Source organism: Taudactylus pleione, unplaced genomic scaffold, assembly GCF_031769625.1.
Source record: "Taudactylus pleione unplaced genomic scaffold, aTauple2 ptg000145l, whole genome shotgun sequence".
NCBI classification, from domain to species: Eukaryota; Metazoa; Chordata; class Amphibia; order Anura; family Myobatrachidae; genus Taudactylus; species Taudactylus pleione.
The window spans coordinates 3,239,709-3,257,695 of NW_028284547.1; the positions used below are offsets into that span (position 1 = coordinate 3,239,709).

A 17,987-nucleotide genomic window follows, 5' to 3' on the forward strand; every position below is an offset into this window, starting at 1 on the left:
GGATTTCATACCCAACTCCTTCTGAACATGGAAATAATCTCATATGCGAATTTACGAGAGAACGAATATCCTCCTTCCGTTCCGGAACCCCCCTGCAGTGATGCAGCATCTGCGCCCACCGACATCACTGCCAGAATCAGTGTAATAAGGAGGCAAGAACCGGTATTCGGTGCAGCTCAAAAGGGGTGGGGGAAATGATGATCTGTTCCTCCTACACCACGCTCTGCATCAAAGAGGTTAGGGGGCAGGGCTAGGCACAGGGAGGGAGGGGGGACATCTATTGACACTAGGTGAGGGAGGGTGGTTATGATGAATGTTAAAAATATCTTTGTCTGGTATATAAATAAAATATATGACTATGTAAAGCAACCCATGGGGAGGGGAGAGTGCTAAACTGGGGCCCCATTGTCTCTAGGGGTAAGGGTGTGGGCTCTTAGAGCAGAACTACCACTAGGGGGGTGCCTATATACCTATCCTGTGCCTATATACCTGGTACTACAGTTATAAGAGCCAACAACCCCGGTCTCTGACCCTTAGGTTGTAGTTTATACCCAAGATATGGGCCATACTGCACCGGGGGGGGATTCCGTCCCACGCGATGTCCGGCTGCGCACATTACTGCCCATTACGGGTGACAATCGTTAATCATTTTCCTGAGCTTCTCAATGTGTAAAATTCCAGGCACTGCGACACCCGCAAACTGAATTGAAATTTATTTCCACAAAAGGGGACAGTTACACATAACATAAAGACAAGGGGTGCATTTTATATATTTACACATATACATACATACACATGCTGTTAAAAAAATAACTCTGTTCCCATACGGACGGACAGACGAAAAAAAAAAAAAAAAGTTAAAATGTCCGCCGTGGAGCGAAATCCCCCCGCAAGAGTCTCCGCAGACTATGGCGTGAGACGGCACAGCCCGCTTCCGGACACAGATTTTCTTCTCTACGCGGTGAAAGCAGCTCCGCTCCTGGCACAGTGTTGTTCTGCCAGGAATGGTCAATAATATGGCAGGCCGAAATTCAGAGCTCCCGCCATAGAGTCCATCCCCCCTGGTGCACAGAGACGCTTTGTGCTGAGGTAGATTTTCATGTCTCTGCAGGAGGCGGCAGATTACAGCACAATCCACGTGTAGCGCACGCTGTCTGCCAGCACCTTAAGGGAACAACCTGCAGGAAGAACAGGTGGTCAGATAAAGCAGATCCACATCATTGAGCCCCAACAATGGCTATTACAATAATCTGCTGCATGCACTAAAGGAGATGCAGCTATTGCAGAGGTTCCTTAACTCTGCGCCATTACAGGCCAGGTTTTAAGAATATCCATGCTCCAGTCCAGATGGTTAACTCAAATGGACTGAGGTTCTAAGTTACCTCTGCTCAAGCATGGATATCCTTAAAACCTGGACTGTAATGGCCGAGTTTGGGAACCTCTGGTCTAGACGACTGAATTTTATTTTCTGCAAAAACAGCTTTCATGTGACAGAGTAAAATTAATATTTTTATTTTACAGGTGAAAATAGTAAGAAATAAAACTGCGCCTGTCATCTGCATATAATGGAGACTGACATTTGTGGGGCTGACTTCTGTGCCTCAGTGATGTCCCTGGTTACCAGTGAACGGCTAGGCTTTATTTTATTAATTGTTAGTTGATCCCCCAAAATGGCTGCCTCCGCTGAGTATCACAGGGGCCCATGTTACTCATTAAAAAGCACAAATCTGCCATGTGCAACTCTAAAAGAATTACTTCTACAGCAGAATGATATCTGTACGTTTATCCTGTGCCTTCTGATACGGAATACAGGTTTTGTTGGGTCAATAGGTCAACAAACTACATGGAATGGCAGCGGCCAATGAACACCATCCTGTGTACACCTGGAATGGCAGCGGCCAATGAACACCATCCTGTGTACACATGGAATGGCAGCAGCCAATGAACACCATCCTGTGTACACATGGAATGGCAGCAGCCAATGAACACCATCCTGTGTACACATGGAACGGCAGCAGCCAATGAACACCATCCTGTGTACACATGGAATGGCAGCAGCCAATGAACACCATCCTGTGTACACATGGAATGGCAGCAGCCAATGAACACCATCCTGTGTACACATGGAACGGCAGCGGCCATGAACACCATCCTGTGTACACATGGATTGACAGCAGCCAATGAACACCATCCTTTGTATACATAGAATGACAGCAGCCAATGATCTAACAGTGGGAGCGGTCCTCAGATCAGTAGAACACTCTGTGCTTGGTGTCTTTGTAGCTAGGAAATAATACAGATCGTAGTCAGCTCTTAAGAGTAAGAAGAGATTCTGACAGTGCTGGGTAGAGGCAATATAAGCATGGCGGTTTAAGTACGCCCTCTGAGTATTTCCCCTACCTTTATGTAACGCTTCATTAGTCATACGGTTAACGTATCGTGCGCTGCTCTCCGGAACCAACCACTTCATGACTGTGTCCACGCAGCTTTTCCGGTATGAGCTCCATACGCTGCCACTGTGGAAACATGACATGTTAAACTGGGCGACAGGCAGGGGGGTAGATAGATGTACAGGAGGGTCAGTCTCATTGCTGCAATGACAGTGGTGGTGTTGGTGGTGATACTTGCCTGGTTTGGCCTTTGACCTCAGTCAGGTCACCCACGCTCAGGGTGCTGAAGACTCCGGTGTGCAGATCCCATGCAACTTTTAAGCTGGTGTGTTGAGTCTTCGGCCTACAAGAAAAAGGCAGAGCAGTCTCGGTGAGATCCAGCAAGGGACGGGGTGACATGGATAGCGCTGTGAGGTCACTCACCTGAGCTGCTGAGCATCCTCTTGTGGAGCTGGGAAAGCCAGGAGGAGAAGGCCAATGTTCATTATCACCTGGTTGGTCTCTGGACACATCTGAGGAAAAGAAGACATCTTTACAATCATGTATTTTCCATAACATTCCAGCAATCAAAAAAGAGTTATAAAAAACCATTCCCTTGTCAAAGCATAAAAGTACCCCAGCATCTCCACAGCAAACTAAACAACAAGCTGAATATATGCTATAAGTCATTTCACACAGAGCTGTGCTTCGGGGACCCTGCTCCTTATACTATATAACTCTCAGTCTGTGACTTCCTGCTGCCTCTATTCCCTTCCTCATATCACTACTCTGTGCTGCTGGGGACCCTGCTCCTTATACTATATAACTCTCAGTCTGTGGCTTCCTGCTGCCTCTATTCCCCTTCTCATATCACTACTCTGTGCTGCTGGGGACCCTGCTCCTTATACTATATAACTCTCAGTCTGTGGCTTCCTGCTGCCTCTATTCCCCTTCTCATATCACTACTCTGTGCTGCTGGGGACCCTGCTCCTTCTACTATATAACTCTCAGTCTGTGACTTCCTGCTGCCTCTATTCTCCTCCTCACATCATGACACTAGCCCAGTCCTCATTCATAACAACACGCATGGGTAGGTCACTGCCTCCCAGCAGATCTTCTCTTGCTGCTATTCCTATGATCGGATTAGCTACTAAATATTCTGCTCCACCCACTTCAAAATATGGAACACACAGAAGAGCCCAAGTGACCCTTAAGCGGATTCCGTACCTCGTCAAATGCACCATGAAAAATCACACCGGCAATGTTACATGGAGAAAACTTTGCATAAGTTAATAACGCCATCAATTTATGGGTAAAACATACAAACACGTCATCAGCCACACGCACTGCTCACCTCCAGTATGACAATATCGTAGTCACTGAACGAGCAGAACTGCTGTGACCACGAGGCGTCGTGTCTAATGACTTCATTTATCACATACTCAAAGTCTAGCGTGAGCTGCTCCACACTGAGGTGTTGGCCCTGTGCGGGATGCATAGAGGAGAAGATAAGAGAGTGTTGGAGGTAGCACAGCTAGAAGAAAAGAAAGGACAGCGAAGAACGACGAGTGGGGGGTCTGCACCTGGAAAGAGGCCTTCTCATTCAGTGGCTTCAGGTGTTGCCCCTTCAGGTCGGTGACCAGGAAAGGTAGCGAGATCTTGTCGTCTTCGTATTCTGCCAAGACTCAAAAGAATTAAGACGTGCCCACCCATTCTGGTATCAATTGTACAAAATGAGGCACCCCCCCACCCAAGTTGTTATCCTCCTAAAACCATAATTTACCCCAGCCCCCATTTTCCCTTAATCACCCTCTTCTCGAGGTCCACACCCCAACGCTCTCACCGCTCTCTTGGTCAGTCTCGTTCACCTCCCCTAGGACATATCGAAGTCTTGTGTAGTTGACATAGCTGGGTTCCTCGGTGCGACTGTTGGGCTTTACAGACCCCTCGCTGTTGGTACGGTGCCACGTGGGAGAGTCTGGGTCAGAGGGTTGCTGAGGACTCTGCTTGCTTGGACCAGGTCGCTCTCCCTTGTCTTGTAGCTCCATCCCAGATGCCTCTCGAGCTCTTCGGAATATGCCAGCCACAAACTCTCGTGCGCGAGTAACTGCTGGGGGGGTGCCGGGCGGAGTGGGGGAACAGGGGTCAGAAGAAGGGGGTGAGTGGCTGCTCGGCGAAGAGGCACACGGGCTGTATGAGGAGATGGTGCGAACATCGTGCTGGTTCTGTTTGCTGTACAGAATGCGGCTGGGTTCCGTGTCACCTAAAAAGATTGGACACCACAGTTACCGGTGAAGATGAAATGGAATCGGATAAGCGCGTCTGGACTACACGCAAGGGCGGCCGTGGGATGGGCCACTCGGAGAAGAAGCCCACGCCAAGGTTTACGACGATGCAGATGATGGTAACAATCGGTCACTGGGGTTTAAAAGGGTTCACTCTCTCATGGAAAAGTACCACAAGTACCTTACCTGCTGGATGCACAGATATGGCGCAGGCCACCAGGGAGAAGCTGGTATTCAGTAGGACCACGTGGTCCTTTTTCAGCTGGAACGCTGGCTGGAAGGTGGGGAAGGGATAGACCACCTGATACTTGGTGTGGAGCATGAAGCTGTGCAGCAGGCAGGGATCTAGGAACAGAGAATGGGCCAGCGGTTATAGGTTACAGGGCCCTCTCTGTAGAGCTACCAATATACTTACACCAGAACGTTACCAAACCTCTACCCAATATTAGCACTTTGGTGGTGAAAGATTTATTTCAAAGGGCTGTCCCTTTCTACAGTGTGCCGGCCAACCGCACTGTGCAGGCAGCCATTTATAGCGTTACCCAATGCTCATCTGATTGAGTCACCAGGAACAGGCAGCGTCAGTGGAAGATGAGGCACAAGGAGCCTCGTGCCTCAGTGATGTCACCAGCAACTAGTGATTTCATGGGCTTGGTACACCCTATAAATGGCGGCCTCTGCTGCGTGCAAGTGATTGGTTGTCTTTAATAAAATGCAGCCAAAAGTTTGAGATGGGGAATGTACGAGATCTCCAGAGTCACGATCTGAGGGCTACCAACCAAAAATGGTGCCCGTGACGCAAGCGCTGCTACACGCTCTGGTTGGTAACGGTGCCCTGTGATGTGCCAATGGGCGGTATACAGTATGCTGGTCACTACAGAAGAGGTGGAGGTACACACCTGTTGGTGACTCCCTGCAGTCGGTACAGGGAGATGTTGGGGGTGTAGACACTGTGCTGATATAAATATCCCGATGGTTTTCATCGCTCATCATGTTCATTAACATCGCATTTCCAGACGTGCTGCAAGAATGCAGAGAGAGAGTGCGTTACATGATGCTGAAAGGACAGTCCGGAGACATGAGGACAGGCCGTGCTGTAAATTTACAGATAGGAACCATGAAAGTCAGGCAGGTTTTTGAGCAGTAAGACTGCCTTCCCCTGAAGTAGTAAACAGTGACCTCCCCACTACATTGTAGTTAGGTGTCCTAAATGGATCGAAAACATGTATCAAAAAGGTGGAGCCTGCAGTCATGTGAGCTGCTGTGACATCATTGGTCCTGCCCCTGAAACTTCACAAGCATCATTTAGCTGTGCAATGCATATAGTTTGGTAAATACTCATAAGTAAAGAGAGCTTTACTTTAGGACTCACTTGAAGCCAAACACGATGACTTTGGAGCTATCACTCGGCCACTCGCAGACAGTCAGGAACAGGTCACTATAAATCTCCTCGTCCTGGAAGAGGCGGACTTGACGCACCTGAGAAGACAGGACAGCGGCGTTCCACAGGTGTGAGGGGATATATTGGGAGACCGTCACAAGGCAGATACACCAGCGCTTGTTTTGCATCTGTTCGTTGCCAGAATGCTTTCTAGGCTTTGGTCAGTGGGTAACTGCATCCCCGTTTCCTAAGCAGACCACAAGCTGCAGTGACAAAGTACCACAGGTGCAGAACCAGAGACCAGGTGTAGCTGCCAAGTGTCTCAGAGATGGACACACTAAAGACACGTGACATCAGCTACCAGGCACGCAGTCAGTACTAAAGGCAGGGAGGAAGCCAGGCATGATCGTGGAAAGCGTGAAGTCACTGTACTGCAGGTACATGTTATGCAGATTAACTGAGCAGACAGCACATAACTAAAATATGTTACATGTACTGTGTGCAAATGCTGTATAACTTCTTCTCTAGTCACCAGATTACATGTAGCTAGTCATCTTCTGGGCAGCTATGAATATTCATGGGTATTAATGAGGGAGTGAGCATCCCCTGTACTGGCAGGAGCATGCCCAGTGTGCCCTGAGAAGCATCCTGCGACATCACTCTGCCAGCTCTCGGTACACTGGCGGCCATGATCACATGAGATCAATGTTATGGTCATCTCCTGCCCACTTCTACAGATCTAAAGAAAAAAAAGTGACACCCAAACTAGCAGATCCGTGGTGGTGCCATGCCAGGGGCCCGCAATATGCTGGAGCTCCAACCGCAGCTTGTCCCCTTCAGAGAGGCCTCAGTTGCTACCACAGACACTACATAGAGCCGAAGCTGACTCATCCGCGCCTGGTGCTTGCATTTCAAGTTTCCTGGGTGGGAGAAGCTGGGGTGCTGGTGTAGGGGAGCTGGGAGGGGAACCCCGGGAGGGATGTTTGCCGAATAATAAATAACTGTAGGGTGGAATTAATCATTGTCTGACCCGTTACAGTAGGAAGCACAAGCCGGAGAGGGAGCATCTCCGCTCTACAGTGGATTCTATGGAGGGAACGGTGACTCCAGGACGGTAAGACAGTGTGACAGTGACGTGTGCGAGGCCTCACCAGGCGCAGCTTGCTGTGTACTTGGAACTGCCACCAGTACAGGTGATAGGAGTAGAAGGAGAAGTCGTCATCCAGGACATCGCTGGTGTAGGACAGCACAAAGCGGCCGCACTTGGAGAACCCCAGGAAGATGTGACTGGAGGGGGAGACAAGACACAGCATTCAGATGGGATAAGGGGGAGGGATCATTTATCTATATTATTCTGATCAAACTTTTATATTTTAAAATTACATCTCCAGTAGACAGTAATAGGATATGCATTGTGTTGTTATTCATTTTCTGTTGCCTTTGTCAGAGAAACAAGCCTAACTTAAAAAGTGGTTTCTAACCTATCCACTTGTGAGGTGCAGGTTTCGATTTGTGTGACAGAAGCCAGAACACTCACCCACCCGATAATAATGTATTACTCATTTGCTGTATGTGTATGTGCCTGTATACAGAGGCGATAGAATGAGCACAGGGCTCTCACTAATACCTGTAGGGGGGTCACAGACTATACCATCAGGGCTCTTGTAGCCGACACTCGGGTTTATGTACTAAGGGCCTGATTCAGAGCCGGACACTCTGACCAGAGCGCTCGCTCTGAATCAGGGCCCTCCTACATGAAAATGGAGCGACCTTATGGGTTACCACCCACAGCTTATGCGAGCGTCCATGATGATGGTCGCGATGGTCTTGACCATCGGGCTTGCGACGGAGACCCTGCGGTAGGGTCTCGCTGCCGCAAGCCCTGGAGTGATTTTGGCTCTATCAGAGCTAAAATCACTCCCACTGACATCACTACTGATGTCAGTGGGGCCGGCTTCAGACGGAAGGCGTTCCCATGGGAACGCCTCCGTCTGGCAGCAACGCCCCCGGCACGCCCACCAAAGGGGGCGTGCTGTTAATCAACATCGACAGCACGCCCCCTTTGGTGCGAGACCCGGAGCGACGGCTAACTTTTACTCGCCGTGTTTTGCAACTAAAATCATTGCCCTTTTACAGTTCGGCCATAAACACGATCGGGAGCGTCGGGTTTTAGAGCCCGACCACACACAGCGCCCAATGGTCGCTAGATGCAGTCGCCATCCAATGGGGTTCTACTGGTTCTTTCTTGCAGAACGAACCTGCAAAAAAATCAATCAAGGACCAATCACAAGCCACGACCTCTTGATTGATGCTTGCGATTGGTCCCCTGCTATCTGGAGACGTAAGAGAAGAGCAGCAGCCCCCATTAGAGAAGCGATCACGGTTTCTGACATAAGGTGGTAAACGCATAGAACGTACTGCTTATGCCTGGGACCATGTTATCCTACCGGCTACTTCTGTATTTTATCTATGCTCATCATTCCTATATACAGCATTTACCCCTTTTGCAGAAACTCCTCATCCACGATATTGCGCAGAGACACACAGAGGCGAGGCGGCAGCTTCCGAAACAGGCGCGGGGAAAGTTGCCCAGTGATCTGCAGGAAACAGAGGTCTTTAATAGACAGGGTGACAAAGAATAAACCTCAGGCTCCACAGCGGGATCTTACATTTTGTGGCTAGCATTCACCATATTTTGCTGGGAGCAATCACACTAACACAACACTGTAGGAACACAGGAGAGATACATTCAGAGATAGAGGCTCCTATAATTCTAGTGAGACCTGCCCGAGTGCCGTATGCCAGCGCTGATACCGCAGCACGTGGAGAACATTAGAGATGGCTGCCTGCCAAATGCTGCCGCGCAGTGATCAGGGACGGGGGATACGCAATGTGACTAGCATCTACTGACCGCCGAATACATACACCGCCTATAGTTCCTCCATCGTAACCCACATATTATTGGCATACGGACAATCCAACCACAAGTACAGGCGGTGAGGGGTACAAATCCATATAGAAGCCCATTGTAGATTTATAACCAGAAGGCCTCAAGGAGCTGATAGATTACAAAGTATAATCTTCCCCAAGTTCTTTTTTTTTTGGTTCGTGTGTATATTTATATACGCGAATTTAAAAAGGTTTTATGTATTTTTATATATATAGCGCACACACATTCTGCAGCAATATTGTACATTTTTATGCCCAACGCACTCAATTAAATGTAGTCCTCCACTGATGGTGTTTTTTATATACTGACACCTAAAACAGTTTAATTTTCACTTTTTGTATCTTATTTTGAACTGCTTACATTTAATAACATTATTATTTTAATGTATCTGATCTTCCGTGGTTTTTAGCCAGTAACTTGCTGTAAATAAACCAAAACTCATCATCTTAATATACTCTAATCAACCATAACATTATAGCCACCTTCCTAATATGGTCTAGATCCCCCTGGTGCCGTCAAAACACCTCTGACCAGTCGAGGCATGGACGTTAGCAGCAGATCCTGAAGGTAGCGTGGTGGGGCCTCCATGGTTCAGACTTGTTTTTCTAGCACATCCCACGCCGGGCAACGCTCTGGACCTAGAAAGGGGCACTCCTGCGCGTCTTTAAGACACACTCCCTTTTCATCACTCTTGGGAGCATGACTGGCACTTACGGACATGCCAAGCTGCCCCCAAGCTCTCCTTCTCTGTGAATAGATGCCAGGTTCATGTGCCCGTTATCTATTCACCTGCAGTGATCGCTGCACCGCTATTTTTCCCACCCGCGGGACACTGCGGCTCACAGGTGGGGATGGCACCCGGCAGGTTGTCTTAGCGGGGCGCTGCCACAGATTCTCGATCAGATTGAGATCTGGGGAATTTGGAGGCCAAGTCAACACCTTGAACTCTTGTTCCTCAAACCATCCCTGTACAATGTTTGCAGTGTGGGAGGGCGCATTATCCTGCAGAAAAATGCCACTGCCATCAGGGAATACCGCTACCATGAAGGGGTGAACTTGGTCTGCAACAATGTTTAGATAGCTGGTACGTGTCAAAGTAACATTCACATGAATGCTAGGACCCAAGGATCCCGAAGCATCACACTGCCTTCCTACCATAACGTATCCTGTGCCAGCTCTTACCCATGCACCTGGCTGTCCACATGTAAAATAAACTGATTTATCAGACCAGGCCTCCTCCTTCCATTGCTCCATGGTCCAGTTCTGACACACACACATTAACTTATACAGCAATCTGTGCTACATTAGCTCTTCTGTAGAATCGATCCGGGTGGGCTATAGCCTTCGCTCCCCACGCGCCTACATTTTGGAGATGCTCTGACCCAGTCGTCTAACCATCACAATTCGGCCCTTGGCGAAGTCGCTCAGATCCGTACATCTGCCCATTTTACCTGCTTCCAAAACATCAACTTCAAGAACTGAGTGTTCATTTGTTGCCTAATATATCCTTCTCCCCCCCCCCAGTCAGGTACCAGAGTAAAGAGATAATCAGTGTTATTCACTTCTCGTCAGTGGTTTTAGTTACGGCTAATGGATGTATTGCTTATTCATTACAAATGTGGTGCTATGAATAGATTTTCGTTTTGCCCAGGTGCACACATTGGGCTTGATTCTGAGTTGGGACTAAAGAAAAAACAAGCAGTAACTCTGCACCTGGACAAACCATGTTGCATGCAGGGTAAATACTGGCTGCTTCTGCATGTAGCCCACACATACTGGAGAGTTATTATTACACTATTAAGATTTGCGTTTAGACGCACCCCTCCCAAATCGAAGGCTCTCTGCACATGTTACATCTGCCCCCCACCCCCAACATAGAACTAGACTCCATGGGGAAAATTTACTAAGATGGGAGTTATATTAAGAAGTGATGTTGTCCATAGCAACCAATCAGATTCTACTTCTCATTTATCTAGCACCTTCTCTAGAAGATAATACCTGGAATCTGATTGGTTGCTATGGACAACATCACTTCTTAATAGAACTCCCATCTTAGTAAATTTACCGCCATATCTAGAGACCTTAATATTATAGCCTGCAGTAACTTGTATATATAAATTACGTTTTAGTTCATTTTTATTAATGGTACATGTAATATTGTTAAGGTGCATACGCACGGTCAGATTTGTCAGAGGAACGATTTTACCAAAAGATTGAATGATTTTTGACTGCATTAAAATTAATGGAATCGTCCAAGTCTGACTGCAAACACATCAGATGTCAGATATCGTTATCTGACCATCGGGAACGCGCATCGTTAAGGCATGTCAGATTTTCCTTCAGATATGAACGATTTTTTATATCGTTATCGTTCAGATCTGAAGAAAAATGTGACCGTGTGTATGCACCATTAGTAGTTCTTATTAAAGCAACATTTGTAATCTTTTTCAGAGCAAGATGGAAAAAGTCTCCTGGAGTTAGATAAGTCTGTACACAAGTTATTTCATTTGAATGGATTTGTGAAACATAATTAGAGGAGTGAATATTGGATTGATCTCAGATAGAAGCCCATAATGAATGTAAATTATTAGATTACTATTTTGAGCAGTATAATCTTCATTGAAGTGATCATCTAACACTGATATTATATTTAGTTTATATTACATAGCTGCATTGGGATATCAATTTGGTTATTAAAAGGACACCTCTCTCCCGCTCCATATAAGTACCCCCCAGTCACACCTCTCCCTCATACATGTCGTTACCCACCCACCTCTCTCCCCTCCATGTTATTCCCCCCAGTCACACCTCTCTCCCTACCCCTCCATGTTATTCCCCCCAGTCACACCTCTCCCTACCCCTCCATGTTATTCCCCCCAGTCACACCTCTCCCTACCCCTCCATGTTATTCCCCCCAGTCACACCTCTCCCTACCCCTCCATGTTATTCCCCCCAGTCACACCTCTCCCTACCCCTCCATGTTATTCCCTCCAGTCACACCTCTCCCTACCCCTCCATGTTATTCCCCCCAGTCACACCTCTCCCTACCCCTCCATGTTATTCCCCCCAGTCACACCTCTCCCTACCCCTCCATGTTATTCCCCCAGTCACACCTCTCCCTACCCCTCCATGTTATTCCCCCCAGTCACACCTCTCCCTACCCCTCCATGTTATTCCCCCCAGTCACACCTCTCCCTACCCCTCCATGTTATTCCTCCCAGTCACACCTCTCTCTACCCCATGTTATTACCCCCAGTCACACCTCTCTCTCTACCCCTCCATGTTATTACCCCCCCGGTCACACCTCTCTCCCCCTCCATGTTATTACCCCCCCAGTCACACCTCTCCCTACCCCTCCATGTTATTCCCCCCAGTCACACCTCTCCCTACCCCTCCATGTTATTCCCCCCAGTCACACCTCTCCCTACCCCTCCATGTTATTCCCCCCAGTCACACCTCTCCCTACCCCTCCATGTTATTCCCCCCAGTCACACCTCTCCCTACCCCTCCATGTTATTCCCCCCAGTCACACCTCTCCCTACCCCTCCATGTTATTACCCCCAGTCACACCTCTCCCTACCCCTCCATGTTATTCCTCCCAGTCACACCTCTCCCTACCCCTCCATGTTATTCCTCCCAGTCACACCTCTCTCTACCCCATGTTATTACCCCCAGTCACACCTCTCTCTCTATCCCTCCATGTTATTACCCCCCCGGTCACACCTCTCTCCCCCTCCATGTTATTACCCCCCCAGTCACACCTCTCCTCCATATTATGAGACAGCAGCCCTGATATCACCGCTGTGGGCCGGTACAAGCGGAGGGATTGCCCTTTGCCCATATTAGTTACCTTGACCCGGTCTAGCTGTCGGATCACATGGTCCCTCGGGCCCCACTTCCGGCTCCCGCTCCGGTCCGATTTCGAGCTCGGCGCCATTTCCCCGCCGGTGCCTTCGTTTCCGGCAACAAACCCCGCCCTCCTTTCCGGTGACGCCATGACCGGAGCTGACTGCGCAGCCATTGGTTACAGGCTCCCCTGTGATAGGCGGAGCGCTATATCCTGCAAACATCTGGACCAATCAGCGCGTCAGGGAGGTGGACCACTCCCCCATATCAGGATATTGGAGCCTGTAGTAGACTGAATATTAATCAGAGAGCGCTGCAGCAGCGTCAGTTTTGTCAGTCAGTCTATATATATATATATATTACCTATTACACAGAGAGGTCACACTGCTACCCCACACTCCTCTGTTACACAGAGAGGTCGCACTGCTACCCCACACTCCTCTGTTACACAGAGAGGTCACACTACTACCCCACACTCACCCATTGCACAGGTCACACTACTATACCACTTACCTACCTATTACACAGAGAGGTCGCACTGTTATACCACTTACCTACCTATTACACAGAGAGGTCACACTGCCACCCCACACTACTACCCCCCACTCACCCATTGCACAGGTCACACTGCTATACCACTTACCTACCTATTACACAGAGAGGTCGCACTGCTATACCACTTACCTACCTATTACACAGAGAGGTCACACTGCTATCGCACACTCACCTATTACACAGAGAGGTCACACTACTACCCCACACTCCTCTGTTACACAGAGAGGTCACACTACTATCCCACACTCACCTATTACACAGAGAGGTCACACTGCTATACCACTTACCTACCTATTACAAAGAGAGGTCACAATACTACCCCACACTCACCGATTACACAGAGGTCACACTACTATACCACTTACCTACCTATTACACAGAGAGGTCACGCTACTACCCCACACTCACCTATTACACAGAGAGGTAACACTACTACCCCACACTCACCCATTGCACAGGTCACACTACTATCCGACACTCACCTATTACACAGAGAGGTCACACTGCTATACCACTTACCTACCTATTACACAGAGAGGTCACACTGCTATACCACTTACCTACCTATTACACAGAGAGGTCACACTACTACCTCACACTCACCTATTACACAGAGAGGTCACACTACTACCCCACACTCACCCATTGCACAGGTCACACTGCTACCCCACACTCACCTATTACACAGAGAGGTCACACTACTACCCCACACTCACCCATTGCACAGGTCACACTACTATCCCACACTCACCTATTACACAGAGAGGTCACACTACTATCCCACACTCACCTATTACACAGAGGTCACACTAAACTCACCTACCGACCAGGTCACCCTGATACTATACACTGACCTACCTACCATCACCAAAGAGATTACACTACTACACACATTCACCTAACTATCCTACAAGGAAGTATGAATATATTTAAATTAGGAGGAAGAGTTATCCATGCTTGGAGAGAGATAAAGTACAAAGCAATCAGCTTCCAAAGCCCCGTAAACACCAGGTCAACTTGACGGCCGTCGCGCCGACCAAGCAGCTGATTCAGGTAAGTATACACACTTACCGTACGGGCACTCGACATTTGAATTTGCCCACCCAGCTGTGACATCGCCAGTCCCTGCAAGTGTATGATAGTCCACATACACAGCCAGATGCGCAGATTTATCTGCAGAAATGTCTGCAAATGACTTTGTTCACAGACATATCAGGAGTACATACCCGCCGAGGTCAACGCAATATATCGGCAGAGTGTGTGCCCAGCTTAACTGTCATGGTACAGGCTGTGTTTGACAAATTAGAGGAGCCGATTGGTTGGCACTTTACCTCTCGCCAAGCTTTGATAAATCTCCCCCATAACATGATAAAATGTAATGTAGGAATGTATATTAATAGTTGACATTAATATTGGTTATGTTGGATGTTCAAACTGAGAATTGTTTGTTTTGATAAAGTTGTTGTCTGAGGCTTTGGCTGTGTGTGCGAGAGGCTACGGCAACATCACAGTGTAGCGACTGTTGGAGTCAGAGGGAATATGCTGGCACTGTAGGTAGGAAGGGTTTGCAACCATCGATTGTTTACGACGGATGGCAAGTGTTTTGTTTTTCTTTCAATGGTGCTGCACCATCGATGGTGGCGAGAAAACCACGGCAGCAGCCTGATAGCTGAGGTCTGCGCATGCGGAGCACTTAGCCATCGATGGCTAAACAATCAGTGTTTTTCTGCTGATGGTTTAAACCCATCGATGGTACAGCCTTCGATGGCTATCGGTAATTGTAGGCCTCCGAGGTAACAGGACTGAGGGCCTGATTCAGCAAGCAACGCACGGTGCAATCTGCGCATTTATCGCATTGCGCGTGCGAGAACAAATCGCTGAGTACGGTAAGGGCTCTCTCAAGAGTACGCAGGGAGCCCGCAGAGACCTTCGATGTTGATTGACAGGAAGTGCCATTTGTGGGTGGTGACGGGGTGGTCGGCCGAACGCAGGCGTGCCTGTGCGTTCGCACGCCATAACAGGGGCGTGCATAAATTAATTTTAGTGGCGCCGCACGCAGCCGGGGCCTCTCTGCGTGCAGGAATCTCTGAAGTCCTGCAGCAGAGTCAGGTCTACCCTTAGCTTACACGCACCTTCGATGTTCCCGATGTTTATGCTGTCAATCACGGCATAGGTGGGCTGCTTCATGTTTTGCTGGGTGTCTGTCTGACAGTAGAGATGACCATCGAAGGGTTCAGATTAATGGTGCCATCTGTTCTTTACAGTGGTGGCATGACACCATTTGACTGAGAACTGATGCTGATGTCTACTGTCGGACATGGCAGGCCAGTCTGGGAAGAGGGTGGGGCTAAATGGAGGCCCAATCAGGGAAGGGGAGGAGCTAAGTGCTTTGCCCCACCCTGCGCCAGAGGAGAAAAAAAACATTTCCACATCTCTGCCATCGATGGTGGGGAACCGTCGGACCTCCGCCATTAATGGTCGATCTCCATCCCTAATTCCGAGAAGAAAAAATATAGGCCTGAGTGAGGTGTTGGTATGTGACAGATCAAAATGAAAAAAAAAAAAAAGGGAACTGCGTGCCTATCTTCACGCATTTGCGAACCGCTGTCAGAATTATCTATCGGCACACCACCAGTGGGCTCCCATCGATGGTAAAACTAGCTACACTAGATCTGTCTTTTTTCCATATACTTCCCATGGGTCTGAAATATAAAACGAAATCTAGGAGCAATTTACAGCCTATACCCCTACATGTTATCTTGGTGCTAACTATAGTGTGAACTATGGAACTGGGAAGGGGGCTGAGAAATCAGTCACAGGGCCTAAATATGTCACAAGCCATTGGCATGTTCATGAAGTTGAGCGATTGTTTGCAACTGAGCACGTGTGGAAACTTGTGAAATCTCTTACGGCGCATGCGTTTCACAGAGTGTAGGCAAATCCTTCCATCGGACTCTGCGCTGAATGACCCCGCTGGAAAGTCGGGATTTTTAACCAATGGTGTGAGAGGAATGTGAAGAAATAAATGTTAGTGTTTTCAGTTTAACCAATCAGAGAGTAGGTCTTGTCTGGGGAGATGTGGGGGGAAGCTTGGAGAGCCAAGGTGCGTTATTGGACGGAATACCCAGAACTTGTCCTACCGGATGCGACCCATTGAAACGGAGATAAAATCATCCCTAAACAGATGGGAGAGGTTACTTTGTTATTACGTAGGGAAAATCATGTTAGGTGATACTTAGTATTGTCTGAAGAAAAATGGATTCTGAAATTGGAGAACTTGACGATTTTTTTTTTTTTAAATTCCGTTCTCAAATTGATCAGTGAAAATACAGGAGGGAGCTGCTGATTTTGATTCCCCCTCTTCTAATGCTGGCCCTGGTTCACTATCAATTTCCTCTGCCCCTGGCACGCCCTTCCCTTATCTGTTGGGGCCTCACAAGGCGCGGTTATCGGCCCTCTGCATTTCTCTCTGTGCACCACCTTTCTTGGACCAAATATTCGCTCATTTAGCTCTCCGGACCAGAGAGACCCGTGATTCTCACACGCTGCCTCACCTGACTTCATGACATCACTAAACAGCGTTGAGGCAGCGTGCTCTGGTACCATACAAGCCATTCTGCCGCCCCCTTAGCCTTGCGCCCCGGGCACTGCTGGCACACCCCTCTCTACGGCCCGGATCCAGATTACTCATGTGTTGCGACATCTGGGAAATAAGTCATCTTAAAACAAGACCATCAAACTTGTGTAGAAATATTTTATTGTTGTCTTAACATAGCACTAAGTCAATTTTATCCGTATTGTGTGGATACCAATTTGCACAGGTCTTATTTTAATGATTTTCAGTCTGGTTATAAATAACTGAATGTCGGCAAATGCAAAACAGCGCCACCCGGTGGGCAAAAAAACAACAACAAAAGGTTTCAGAATGCTGGCCTTGGTCTACTGATCATAACGGAGTAAATCAATTCACAAGTAAATACCATAGATATCAAAATAAATATTATATCAGTATAAACTTTCATTAAAAAGGCCCACTAGAACCCCCAAACTGAAATGCTCAGATCTTCTCCCCTGACCCTGTATTGCATAATTACCTTCTGCGCTGAAGGGGGCTGAGATGTAGTGTGCTGGGCCTATCAGCTTATGTATTAACACTAGAGCGATTTCATGTATATTATTCGTCTCAGTAATACACAATGTTTGATATATAATATTAATTAATGCCTTTACTTATCCCTTTAAAAATATCTGTGTTGCAAACAGGTCGAGCTTATAATTTACTGTTGACACTTGCACAAATCATATTATAATCATTCAAGACTGAATGGCTCATATATAGTGTTTGTTTAATGCGTCTACAAGCTCATAGGCTGACACATAACGGATACAGTAGCTACACAATGCATAGTATTTATTAAAAGTGTCAGTCTCCTGCATACAGTGCGAGCGGCCATTTTGTGGTCTGAAACCAATACGCTTGAGAAAGCAGCCTGTGCTCAGGAACCAGTGATACCTGGGGAAAGAGGGAGCCATTTTGTAGGCCGAACCAATGTTGTTGTGAATGCAGCCTGTACTTTCACTAGGTACCAGAAGAAATATTC

General features: G+C 47.9%; 1 protein-coding gene across 1 annotated transcript; it reads right to left on the minus strand.

Moving 5' to 3' along the window:
- Window positions 1-708: 708 nt before the first annotated feature.
- DCAF15 (DDB1 and CUL4 associated factor 15) lies at window positions 709-13,010 on the minus strand. The gene is made up of 13 exons (XM_088473974.1): window positions 12,836-13,010; window positions 8,535-8,632; window positions 7,187-7,322; window positions 6,027-6,133; window positions 5,554-5,675; window positions 4,841-4,999; window positions 4,213-4,632; window positions 3,953-4,044; window positions 3,724-3,852; window positions 2,814-2,902; window positions 2,629-2,733; window positions 2,401-2,516; window positions 709-1,178 (listed from the first exon to the last, which is right to left on the minus strand). Exons 1-13 carry the CDS (start codon window positions 13,004-13,006, stop codon window positions 1,123-1,125), a joined length of 1,800 nt encoding a protein of 599 aa, XP_088330100.1. The 5' UTR covers window positions 13,007-13,010; the 3' UTR covers window positions 709-1,122.
- Window positions 13,011-17,987: the final 4,977 nt, after the last annotated feature.

Excerpts from the sequence above, each read along its gene's own strand:
- DCAF15 (XM_088473974.1), bottom strand. The coding sequence starts at position 13,006 with ATGGCTGCGCAGTCAGCTCCGGTCATGGCGTCACCGGAAAGGAGGGCG. Across the intron at positions 5,676-6,026 it reads GTCATCGTGTTTGGCTTCAA|CACGTCTGGAAATGCGATGT; the intron begins GTGAGTCCTAAA and ends GCATTCTTGCAG. Across the intron at positions 2,517-2,628 it reads GAGGTCAAAGGCCAAACCAG|TGGCAGCGTATGGAGCTCAT; the intron begins GCAAGTATCACC and ends ATGTTTCCACAG.